At 42.8% G+C, this 12,644-nt stretch overlaps 2 protein-coding genes across 2 annotated transcripts; one reads left to right on the forward strand and one right to left on the reverse strand.

Moving 5' to 3' along the window:
• Positions 1–3,296: 3,296 nt before the first annotated feature.
• zgc:112148 (uncharacterized protein LOC550424 homolog) lies at positions 3,297–8,971 on the reverse strand. Its single transcript, XM_066642240.1, has 7 exons — positions 8,864–8,971; positions 8,534–8,604; positions 6,683–6,827; positions 5,004–5,093; positions 4,651–4,776; positions 3,858–3,986; positions 3,297–3,765 (listed from the first exon to the last, which is right to left on the reverse strand). The coding sequence occupies exons 1-7, from the start codon at positions 8,909–8,911 to the stop codon at positions 3,739–3,741; spliced, it is 636 nt and encodes a 211-aa protein (XP_066498337.1). The 5' UTR covers positions 8,912–8,971; the 3' UTR covers positions 3,297–3,738.
• Positions 8,972–9,628: 657 nt separating this feature from the next.
• On the forward strand, positions 9,629–12,556 carry amn (amnion associated transmembrane protein). Its single transcript, XM_066642222.1, has one exon. It carries the CDS (start codon positions 10,979–10,981, stop codon positions 12,389–12,391), a length of 1,413 nt encoding a protein of 470 aa, XP_066498319.1. The 5' UTR covers positions 9,629–10,978; the 3' UTR covers positions 12,392–12,556.
• Positions 12,557–12,644: the final 88 nt, after the last annotated feature.

Genomic DNA, 12,644 nt, shown 5'->3' on the forward strand with positions numbered 1-12,644 from the left:
AACTTTAAGGTTCTGTGAGTATATGAGGCTCTATAAACACGTGAGATATCTTGGGCTGATGTGGGTGCTGTAGTGAAAAGTCCTTTGTTTCATATCTACTACACTGTATCTCATAGATTCATTCATTCATTATCTGTAACCCTTATCCAGTTCAGGCTCGCAGTGGGTCCAGAGCCTACCTGGAATCATTGGGCGCAAGGTGGGAATACACCCTGGAGGGGGCGCCAGTCCTTCACAGGGCAACACAGACACACACATTCACTCACACACTCACACCTACGGACACTTTTGAGTTGCCAATACAGAGCAAACAGATCTGTTGATGATGTGGTCAACCTAACTCTCCACTTCATCCTTCAGCATCTAGACAGCTCTGGAACCTACGCTCGGGTTCTGTTTGTTGACTTTAGCTCGGCTTTCAACACCGTTGTGCCGCAGCTACTTCAAAGCAAACTGTCCCAGCTGTCAGTGCCGGACTCCATGTGTCAGTGGATTGCAAACTTCCTCACAGACAGAAGACAGTATGTGCGGCTTGGGAAACACACCTCAGACCTTCGAACACTCAGTACTGGAGTTCCACAAGGGTGTGTTCTTTCACCCCTTCTCTTCAGCCTTTACACCAACGACTGTGTCTCCAAGGAACCAGCTGTAAAGCTCCTGAAGTTTGCAGATGATTCCACTCTGGTGGGCCTCATAGCCAATAGTGATGAGTCTGCTTACAGAAAGGAGGTTGGTCAGCTGGTGTCCTGGTGCAGTGACAACCACTTGCTGCTGAACACAGACAAGACTGTAGAGATGGTGGTGGATTTCCGACGCAACCCACCCCCTGTATCCCCCCTCTACATCAAGGGCACCGCAGTTTCCACTGTAGAGTCACTCAAGTTCCTGGGCACCACCATATCCAGGGACCTGAAGTGGGAGAGGAACACCGTCTCCATCACCAAGAAAGCTCAGCAGAGAATGTTCTTCTTGAGACAGCTCAAGAAATTTGACCTGCCACAGACCCTGATGATCCAGTTCTACACAGCGATCATCGAGTCCATCATCACCTCATCCATAACCACCTGGTTTGGTTCCTCTACCTCACAAGAAAGAGCCAGGCTCCAGCGCATCATCAGATAAGCAGAGAAGATCATTGGATGTAACCTGCCAACGCTTCAGGAGATCCACACCAGCAGGGTGAGGAAACGCGCTCGCAAAATTATGCTTGACCCCTCACATCCTGGACATCACCTCTTCCAGACTCTCCCTTCTGGTAGAAGACTAAGGATCATCAAAAGCAGCACAACACGACATGCCAACAGCTTCTTTCCCAGAGCTGTAGCTCTCCTCAACCACAGTGAACACCTCTGAGTCTCCAAACCACTGAACTAAACCGACTGGACATAACTGCACTGAACAGGACACTTTACTCACTTGCACTATGCTATTTTGCACAGCTGTACAGAAGTTCTATTTCTGTAACTTCTACAACAATATATATAATATAACCTACTTTAGGAATATCTGGAAACATTTATATTCATACGCATATCTGTACAGTATAGAGTTTATATTTTATGTTGTCTAATTTATGTCTTAACGCTCTTTTTTTCTAGTACTTAACTGTATTTTTTTAGTCTATTTATTGTTTATTGTACCTCTTTTAAAGTTTTGTTAACAGTCTGTGTACGTGTTACATGTCATACATGTGTTGCTGTCACCAAGACAAATTCCTAGTATGTCTAACATACCTGGCGAAATAAAGAGATTCTGATTCTGATTCTGAAATCCACCTACCAACGTGTGTTTTTGGACTGTGGGAGGAAAACCCACGCAGACACAGGGAGAACACACCACACTCCTCACAGACAGTCACCCGGAGGAAACCCACACGGACACAGGGAGAACACACCACACTCCTCACAGACAGTCACCCGGAGGAAACCCACACTGACACAGAGAGAACACACCACACTCCTCACAGACAGTCACCCGGAGGAAACCCACGCAGACACAGAGAGAACACACCACACTCCTCACAGACAGTCACCCGGAGGAAACCCACGCAGACACAGAGAGAACACACCACACTCCTCACAGACAGTCACCTGGAGGAATTTTGTAGTAAATTTTTCACTAGAGGGCGCTACAACAACAACAACAAAAATGTAGTGCAACTTGTAATTTAATGCTCCGTGATGCTGATCGTATCCAAGAAATACACGCCAGAGATTGACCAGTTAGAGTTAATGATGTTATGAAAGCCTAAGAACTGGCCAATGACGAGGATACTTGATATTTGAAGGCTGGCTTCTCCACCAGTCTTCAGATTGTTATAGGTATTAGCCACTGAGTGGCGCTATTTATATTTCTACAACATATACAACAACGATCAACCATAACATACTGACCACCTCGTTTCTACATTCATTGTCCATTCCTTCAGCTCCACTGACCACACACAGCACTTTGTAGTTCTACAGTTACAGACTGTAGTCCACCTGTTGCTCTGCATACTTTTTTCCACCCCCACAGAGCAGGTGTGATGTGGTGGATCATTCTCAGCGCTGCAGTGACACTGACGTGGTGGTGGTGTGTTAGTGTGTGTTGTGGTGGTGAGAGTGGATCAGACACAGCAGTGCTGCTGGAGTTGTTAACTCCTCGTTGCTGCGACAAGACTCGTACACCTAAATATAACACCTCGATGCCTAAATATAAAATAAAGTGCTGTGGTTGGTCGACATGTGACATGGGGGGGGGTACTTTAAAATATATTGTACATTCATTATCTGTAACCGCTTCAGGGTCATGGTGGGTCCAGAGCCTACCTGGAATCATTGGGCACCAGTCCTTCTCAGGGCAACACACACACTCACACACACCTACGGACACTTTTGAGTCACCTATCCACCTACCAATGTGTGTTTTTGGATTGTGGGAGGAAACCGGAGCACCCGGAGGAAACCCACGCAGACACAGGGAGAACACACCACACTCCTCACAGACAGTCACCCGGAGGAAACCCACGCAGACACAGGGAGAACACACCACACTCCTCACAGACATTCACCCGGAGGAAACCCACGCAGACACAGAGAGAACACACCACACTCCTCACAGACAGTCACCCGGAGCGGGAATCGAATCCACAACCTCCAGGTCCCTGGAGCTGTGTGACTGCGACACCTACCTGCTGCACCACCCTGATATTGTACAACTACAGTTAATATTCTAGCATAAATTATTATTAATAATATACTTCAATTATAAAGATAATCAATTTTAATAATAAATATAACACACATTTCTGGGGTTTTATTATTTTTTATTACAAAGAACTGCCAAATGAACTAGTCCCTTGTTAAAATATTCCTCTCATGCATCCATCAGCAAATTACATGGAATTATTACAGCTACTAAAATGTACATTTTTATCAACGGTTAAGAAGCAGGACAGAGTTATTCTTTTCATTAATTCATTTTTGGCCCTTACAAAACCTTTTAAATATACAGCTACATATTCCACTCAAACCTCGGAATATATCAACAATATATTGCTATTCAAATGGAATGGACAAATAAAGGTAATAATAACCTGGTTCAAACTCCCTACACAGATTTCATCAAATAAAAAAAAGCCAAAATGGCTCCTCCACGCTCATGTGGTCAGAGAAAGGTAAACGAAAAAGAAGAGAGTGTCCCTCTGAATGTCAAAGAAAAAAACATTACATTAGCAGCAGCGCTAACTTTGTCACATTAAGGTCCTTGTGATTTGTTCATTGCCTGCGTGAAAACAAAACAACACTGGTCAGTTTAAAGTCTGCGTGAATGTGTATCCTGAAGGAACGTAAACACGCTGCTAACTGCTAGTTTACCTGTTTAAAGAGCTGAAGACCAAGGTAGTTTGTAGCCACGCTCCTCAGATTCGTCCCAGCTCCAACTTTGCACCGAACATACCCATAGAGGTTAGCCCACTGTAAAGCAACTCCCATAATCACCACCGCCTGCTCAAACATACAAGACCAAACAGAGCGGCGGATTACACTGTGTGCTGAGTGTGTTTGATCAGAACTCCAGCACTTCAACAGTGACACAATGGCTGTGTGGGTTAAAGTGCACTAAGCTTTTATACCATACAAGGCCTTATTTACCTTCCCACATAATACAACTTCTGACAGCTGCAACAGAATACATACTGAGGTCTAAAACACAACACACACACGGACAGAGCTCTAAAACCAGTCTGCTCTGTGTAGCTTAGCTACTTTATTTACTTCATTTAATCTGATTTGAATTTGTAAAAACCACGGTAGTGATTCTCTGTCCCCAAGACTTCCCTCAGAGTTGTAACAAGGAGGAGACCCTCCCTAGAAGCTCTTTGTAAACCCAAGCATTACTGGATCATTGTATAAGAAGTCTGTTGATATTTAACAGCATTCTCCGTCTACAAGTGCTCTTGTATCAAGTGTTTTTGCCGTGTGCTGAAGGCATACGTTTCAGAAAATGCGTATGCATCATTAGTAAATAAAATAAATATTTAAATAACTTACAAAATAAAAGTACAAATCTTACATTTTGGGAATCAAGGCTTGTATTAAGTATAAAAATATAAATAAACCCAAGCAATGTTTATGCGCTTGTAAATACGCTTGACTTTTAAGAACTCACCAGCCATTTGATTTTGAAGGAAAACAGCGCGGAGAAGATAAAGAAAACCCATAAGACGGGACACACAATAAGACCGAGCCAGAAAATCCTTGACTCTGAAGTTGAGATGTTTTTTTTGCTGTTTTCCTGAAAAAGGAAACAGAAAAAAAAGAAACAAAGTTTTCCCAAATTCGAAGGAGGTTATAGAAATGTTTTTCGTACCTGAAAATTAAAAGTTATTCTACCAGTCACAGTGAAAAACATCACTATTTGACATTTGTTCACGCACAATAAAAGTCAGCAGGGGGAGAAATTAGAGTAATATTTTAGTAATTGAAAATCAGGAGGACTTTGGTGCTTTGAAATACACTTACTTTCCTAGACTCAAACACCCAGTGACTTTTCCCATTCTCATCCACCTGATTCCACCATCTCAGTCCCACCAGTAACCGTCCAGTGACGTTCTAATAGAAGACACACGTTTGTCAAAAGGCAACGCAACATGTGCCGTAATACCGTTTACAGTCAATAGTCAAGGTTTGCAGAAACTGCTCAGTCACACCCTCCTCATGTCCTGCAATCTCCAAAGAAAAACTCTTAGACTGGTGGTTGTATTAAAGACTTCAGTGACTTTGAACGTGGCACTATCATGGCATTTGTAAGGAATATCTAAAACCAGAAAGGTCTGCACAACATCATATGTTTTAATATATAATATAATATAATCCTGACCCTAAAATATTAATATACAGGGTGCGCCATTTATATGGATACACCTTAATAAAATGGGAATGGTTGGTGATATTAACTTCCTATTTCTGACACTTTTCAAGATGGGTGGTGACCATGGCGGCCATTTTGAAGTCGGCAATTTTGGATCCAACTTTTGTTTTTTCGTAACTTTATTCTTTCATGAGTTATTTACAAGTTTCTGACCACTTATAAAATGTGTTCAAAGTGCTGCCCATTGTGTTGGATTGTCAATGCAACCCTCTTCTCACACTCTTCACACACTGATAGCAACACCACAGGAGAAATGCTAGCACAGGTTTCCAGTATCCGTGGTTTCAGGTGCTGCACATCTCGTATATTCACAGTATAGACAGTTGCCTTCAGATGACCCCAAACATAAAAGTCTAAGGGGGTCAGATCGGGAGACCTTGGGGGCCATTCAACTGGCTCACGACGACCAATCCACTTTCCAGGAAACTGTTCATCTAGGAACGCTCGGACCTGACACCTATAATGTCGTGGTGCACCATCTTGCTGGAAAAACTTGCCAGCTTCAGCGCATAAAGAGTAAAACACACCATCATGTAGCAATTTCACATATCCAGTTGCCTTGATGTTTACATTTATGAAGAATGGCCCCACTATCTTTGTGCCCCATATACCACACCATACCATCAAGATGTGCAGCACCTGAAACTATGGATACTGGAAGCCATTGTTTTTCTTGTGAAATTCCCAATAAGTTTGATGTGTCACATGACCCTCTTCCCATTGAAAAAACAAAAGTTGGATCCAAAATGGCCGACTTCAAAATGGCCGCCATGGTCACCACCCATCTTGAAAGGTTTCCCCCCTCCCATATACTAATGTGCCACAAACAGGAAGTTAATATCACCAACCATTCCCATTTTATTAAGGTGTATCCATATAAATGGCCCACCCTGTAGATATATATCAGAATTTGTTTTAGTGCAGGGGGTCAAACCAAATCCTCAAAGGCCAGGTTTTACTTTGAAGATCTATTGATTAAAAACAGGTGGAATGAGGTGTCACTTCTGCTTGGTCGGAAAGGCACCGTGGATTTGTTTAGACACCCCTGTTTGAGGATAAACTATGAGGTGTAACATTTTTTAAAAACTAAATAACTAATCACTTTGTAAATACATATTGACTTAATGAGAAACAACTGAAAATGGTCACGTTTTTCATCAGAACGACCCAAACGTACTCAGCAACTCTATGAACACACTTTATGACTCTATGTATGTGCTACCAGTTTTTTCAAAATACTATTAAAAAAAATAAAGGTAATTATACGCACCTTGACTGTCCAGAAATCACATGACAACAGGAGAATGATTGTGACCATACAGGCAATAAAGCTATTGCTTATAATCTCACACAGCAGATAAACCAGGACGGCACTTAGGCGAAAGAATAAGTGAAAAAAAGTAGCCAAAGGGTGTCTGAGAGGAGAAAAAAAAACATTTAATTTGTGAAACATACAGTACAATAAACACGTGTCCAACAATTAAAAAATAACAATATATGGCACAGAAGGACTGTTCCAATTTCCAGAAATTTAGTAAAATGCAATAGACATTGAAGAATCTGTGATTTGTTTATTCTCTTGAAGCTTTATTTAACTGAAAATAACACAAAGAAAAGAAGAAAAAAAAACTACTGTATATATTTGGTAGGGCGGCACGGTGGCACAGCAGGTAGGTGATTTTCTGCGTGGGTTTCCTCCGGGTGACTGTCTGTGAGGAGTGTGGTGTGTTCTCTCTGTGTCTGTGAGGAGTGTGGTGTGTTCTCTCTGTGTCTGCGTGGGTTTCCTCCAGGTGACTGTCTGTGAGGAGTGTGGTGTGTTCTCTCTGTGTCTGCGTGGGTTTCCTCCGGGTGACTGTCTGTGAGGAGTGTGGTGTGTTCGCTCTGTGTCTGCGTAGGTTTCCTCCGGGTGACTGTCTGTGAGGAGTGTGGTGTGTTCTCTCTGTGTCTGCATGGGTTTCCTCCAGGTGACTGTCTGTGAGGAGTGTGGTGTGTTCTCCCTGTGTCTGCGTGGGTTTCCTCCGGGTGACTGTCTGTGAGGAGTGTGGTGTGTTCGCTCTGTGTCTGCGTGGGTTTCCTCCAGGTGACTGTCTGTGAGGAGTGTGGTGTGTTCTCCCTGTGTCTGCGTGGGTTTCCTCCAGGTGACTGTCTGTGAGGAGTGTGGTGTGTTCTCTCTGTGTCTGCGTGGGTTTCCTCCAGGTGACTGTCTGTGAGGAGTGTGGTGTGTTCTCCCTGTGTCTGCGTGGGTTTCCTCCGGGTGACTGTCTGTGAGGAGTGTGGTGTGTTCGCTCTGTGTCTGCGTAGGTTTCCTCCGGGTGACTGTCTGTGAGGAGTGTGGTGTGTTCTCTCTGTGTCTGCGTGGGTTTCCTCCAGGTGACTGTCTGTGAGGAGTGTGGTGTGTTCTCTCTGTGTCTGCGTGGGTTTCCTCCAGGTGACTGTCTGTGAGGAGTGTGGTGTGTTCTCCCTGTGTCTGCGTGGGTTTCCTCCGGGTGACTGTCTGTGAGGAGTGTGGTGTGTTCTCCCTGTGTCTGCGTGGGTTTCCTCTGGGTGACTGTCTGTGAGGAGTGTGGTGTGTTCTCTCTGTGTCTGCGTGGGTTTCCTCCAGGTGACATTGATTCATGCACTGACACAAACATATTCATTTGTATCAAATGAATAAAAAAGGCATTTCTGAGGAAAAGCGATGCAAGAAAGTGTTAAACATGCCTCTGTCCCCTCTGTTTTGGACTGTGTTTTAAGCTTTTTCTAATTAAATACATTTTCAAAAGAATGCACAAATCACAGATTCTTGTTGTTATTGCATTTTAGTGTCACAACTTTTCTGGAAACGGGACGATACCGTGGGTGAACCCTTAACAGCACCCTTCAGGTTTCTCTGGTGTACAGATGTTTACTTTAACTTTTGTTTCATATTAAATTAGGATTCACTTTTATTCGGTTTAAAAGAATAATCCAGAATTTAGCTCAATTTACCGCCTCAGGTTTAGTTACATCCCTGATGATGGTTAACATCTAATTGATTTTTAAATGTTAGGTCTTATTTCACTCTGTAATAACAGTAATTGTTAATAATAATAATAATAATAATAATAATAATAAAAGAAAACAAGATTAAAGGACTCACTGGATTTTTGACTTGTTTTTGCTGGTGTCACTCTCATCCTCATCAAAGAGGGGGACATCCGCCTGGGAATCCTGTTTAGATCAGTCTCATTACTTTATTCATACTTTATTACAGTTGTCTTTTGATTATCCAGCGTGTGAAATCATTATACATTAAAGCTGTGGTCATGTTTCAGGCTCTAGTTTGTAAACGCAGTGTAATATCAGTTACACAAATGTCATATCAGCTCTGTCTGCATTCAAGACGTTCCGCTTTAAAAGCTTAACGCAAAATATAAACTTTTCCCAACAGTGTTTTAATGTAATATCTCCTGAAAAGACTCGCACTCACCTGCCTTAACATTTCGGGTGAACTTCCTGGTGACGTGTACGTAAACATTAGGCGTCAGTAGCTCTGCCTGAAGGACCCCTGTTGTATTTCAGCTGCGGCTGCAGTCCAAACTGACCTCAATACCTTTCAGTAGTGCACTATTTAGCTGTTGTCAATAGTGGACTATGTAGGGAGGGCGGAGTCATTTGAGATGCTTCCCCAAGGCTGTGACGTCGCGTGGCTCAAACGAGGAGAACGAGTTCCACAACAGAGGCTGTGTCTCAAACTGCTTCTCACACTTTTTAGGTTTATAGTGCATTCAACTATGTTTCATTAAGATTTATAGACTTATATCATTTTCGGTATAAACCTAAATGCCAAATACAAATTCGTGTATCTCTGTTAGACACAATGTGTTTAGCAGAAGGCATCGAGTTAGGACCTAAGTAGTGCACTTTGAAGGGAGTAGGGGAACATTTGAGATACAGCCACACAGCTCTCTTGTCTCCAATCCGTTTGGAGTGGGAACACATTTTACAAAATTAAATTCATATTTCCAAGAACAAAACAACCACATAACTTCAGTTATCAAATATGCAAAATGGAGAGCTTAATTTCAAACCGATTTTAATATATTTTAATGTAAAATGGAAAGGTTTGGTCAATTACCAATATGGTGTTACCGTATCAAAAAGCATTTATTGTGTCAATAATATATACATTTTCAATGTAACCCAATGTAATGCTAAAAAATAATTTTAATAAACATGTTACTAAAGTATTTTTAGTATAGTATATTTTCAGGGAAATACTATAGAACTTTCTGTATAAATACAGATTTTTAAATTCTATAAGATGATTTAAGCATATTTTGGGAATGCTGTTTGTGAAATAAATAAAGAGTCCAGTGGCGGCGTGCTTTACACCATGGCATCCAACAATTTGCATTGCGCTTTTTGATGTAAGGCTTGGATGCAGCTGCTCGGCCGTGGAAACCCATTCCATGAAGCTCTCTACGCCCTGTTCTTGAGCAAATCTGAAGGCTTCATGAAGTTTGGAGGTCTGTAGTGAGTGGCTCTACATTAAGTTGGCAACCTCTGCGCACTATGCCCCTCAGCACCTGCTGACCCCACTCTGCCATTTTACGTGGCCTACCACTTTGTGGCTGAGTTGCTGTGGTTCCCAGTTTCTTCCACTTTGTTGTAATACCACTGACAGTTGACTGTGGAATATTCAGCAGCGAGAACATTTGCACAGGTGGCATCCTATCACAACACCACACTGGAATTCACTGAGCTCCTGAGAGCGACCCATTCTTTCACAAATGTTTGTTGAAGCAGTCTGTATGCCTAGATGTTTGGTTTTATACACCTGTGGCCATGGAAGTGAGTGGAGCACATACATTCAATGATATGGATGGGTGAGTGAATACTTTTGGCAATATAGTGTGTATACTGAGTACTTATAACAGATTTGTTTGCCAATTTATCTTTTCAAAAATTACTTTACTTAAATTCTTGTTCTACTGAGCCATTCTAATACATAACAACACTACATAACACAATGTCCATGCGTGCTCTTTCAGGACAGATTTGTTACAGGACCAGATCACACCACGTTCATGATAAACCTAGACTCTGTAGCTTATAATCTTTATACTAACGAAATCCTATGTATATTACATGTCATTTTGAGTGCAAAAATCGATCTTAAATATCGTAATATCTTTCAATATTTACTGTAAAGTCCAGTAAAAGTTTTAGGTCAGGTAAGATTCACTTCTGCAAATGGCATTCCTTAAAACAGAGATAGCCATCACAGTTGTCATTAACTTACATTAGCCCTTCCTAAGATTTGATATTGCTTTAATAGAAACCCAGTGGCTGTCCCAGCACGTTCGACAGTAACAGATTATAAGAATGTCCTGGAACTAGACTGTAAAAGGGTGACATAACTGGTTTCCTTCTTCATTTGCTCTTCCTCAGAGTGATTCTGTCTGTGGTAAATATTTGACTTCCAAACCGCTGTTACGAATTCTCATTAACAAGAGTTTACTGTTTTCATGTGATAGTCACACATTTACTGACACAGCAAAGGTCACATTCACTGCATTCTGTCCTGTCTCTTCACTCTGTCATGATGGCTACTGCAAGAGATCTCCTTCCTTTCCTCTGCATCTTCGGTTCTGCCGGTGGGGTCTACAAGCAGTGGATCCCAGACACTAACTTTGAAAGTTCTGCAAACTGGGACAAAGGCTCTGTGCCCTGCGGGAGTGACCGAGTGGTGTTTCCAGCTCAGAGGGAAGTGGCTGTGTATGTGAAGGCCACTCATACACTTGCTGAGATGCATCTGCCCATGCATGGAGAGTTTATTCTGGCGTCTGGTGCTGGTTTTTCTGTTCGAAACGGTCAAGACCCTAGCTGTGGGGCAGGTGTCACAGCCGAGTTCAAAGACTCTGATTCTCTGAAGTGGTTTAATCCAGCTATGTGGGAGGCGGCTTCTTCTAAAGACGACTTCCAGAAAGGTTCGTATCTCTTCTTCGTTCATGAAGAGAGTGTACCTTGCCAGTACGACGATGTGGTGTTCAGGGATGCCTCATCATTTCAAGTGAATGTTTCTGGGAATGAAAACACCGTTACTGTCAAAAGTGTGTCAGTGCTAGGGCAGGCCTTCAGCAACAACTATGAATTCTCCCAGTATGCGAACTCGCCCCTCGGTAAACTTCAAATCCAGGGATCTTCGTCGATCAGTGTTCGTGGATCAGCATGCCCAGATACAACCGGCTGTCAATGTGGCAATGCTGGCAATTCAAAAGAGATTTGCAAAAGCGTACAATGCTCACCCCTGGACTGCCAGAAGCCCCTGCGTCCAGCGGGACACTGCTGCGATGTGTGTGGCGCCATTGTGACCATTCAGTTCACCAGCAGCTTCAACCTCGACTCTTATCGCCAACGTCTACAACATCTCTTCCTTGCCCTGCCAAAGTATAACTCCATTCAGATGGCAGTTTCAAAAGTGTCGAAAATGCTGAGGTTTTTGGGTGTCATCCCTTACTCAACCACCCATGAAATCCAGGTAGTCCTTTTGGACCAGAACACAGGTTCACAATCTGGAACATTGGCTGAGACCCTTGCCCGAGACATAGTGAAGGACATCAATAGCCAAGGCTCTCACCTGGGAATAGAAAGTGCAGACTTTCTGGCAAGTTCTAATGATGTGACTGGGTTGGGCGGTGGCGAGGTGGCTGGGATTGTGTTGGGCGTCCTGGTTCTGCTGGCTTTCATGGTCCTGGCTGTGGTCCTCTACCGTCGAGGTCAGCTCAGGATGCCACGCTTGCCCTCTATTAGCTACTGGAAGAGAGACAGTGAGATCGGAGAACTAGGAGGGCCCCTAGATCACGGCTTTGACAACCCAATGTTTGAGAAACCGCAAGCGTTGCCAGATCAGCTTGGGCTGTACGGAACAGACAGTTTGAAAGGCATTACCTTAACTCACTCGGGTGTGCACTTTGTAAATCCTGTTTATGATGAAACTGACCTCAGTGCGTAAAATGTACGTACTGCCTGCTGCAAGAAAGAATTAACTATCTTCATTTGTTAAATGAAAAGTTGTTTTAAAAAAAAGGACATGAGCGTTATAGCAGAATTCCATCCATTTTTAAAGAATTAAATGTCTCTAATTCAGCTCCTGAGGTTTAACCAAATAGGGTGTAGAGATTCCCAACATCTTTTACTGTTTGTCAGTGCAGAAACAGGCTCGCATTATCTACGAATGTCTTTGTTTACGTCTTAAGGATGTAATT

This window comes from Hoplias malabaricus, chromosome 13 (genome assembly GCF_029633855.1).
Source record: "Hoplias malabaricus isolate fHopMal1 chromosome 13, fHopMal1.hap1, whole genome shotgun sequence".
Classification (NCBI taxonomy): Eukaryota; Metazoa; Chordata; class Actinopteri; order Characiformes; family Erythrinidae; genus Hoplias; species Hoplias malabaricus.

Excerpts from the sequence above, each read along its gene's own strand:
- amn (XM_066642222.1), top strand. The coding sequence starts at position 10,979 with ATGATGGCTACTGCAAGAGATCTCCTTCCTTTCCTCTGCATCTTCGGT.
- zgc:112148 (XM_066642240.1), bottom strand. The coding sequence starts at position 8,911 with ATGTTTACGTACACGTCACCAGGAAGTTCACCCGAAATGTTAAGGCAG. Across the intron at positions 8,605-8,863 it reads CACCCGAAATGTTAAGGCAG|GATTCCCAGGCGGATGTCCC; the intron begins GTGAGTGCGAGT and ends TGATCTAAACAG. Across the intron at positions 3,987-4,650 it reads CCTTCAAAATCAAATGGCTG|GCGGTGGTGATTATGGGAGT; the intron begins GTGAGTTCTTAA and ends ATGTTTGAGCAG.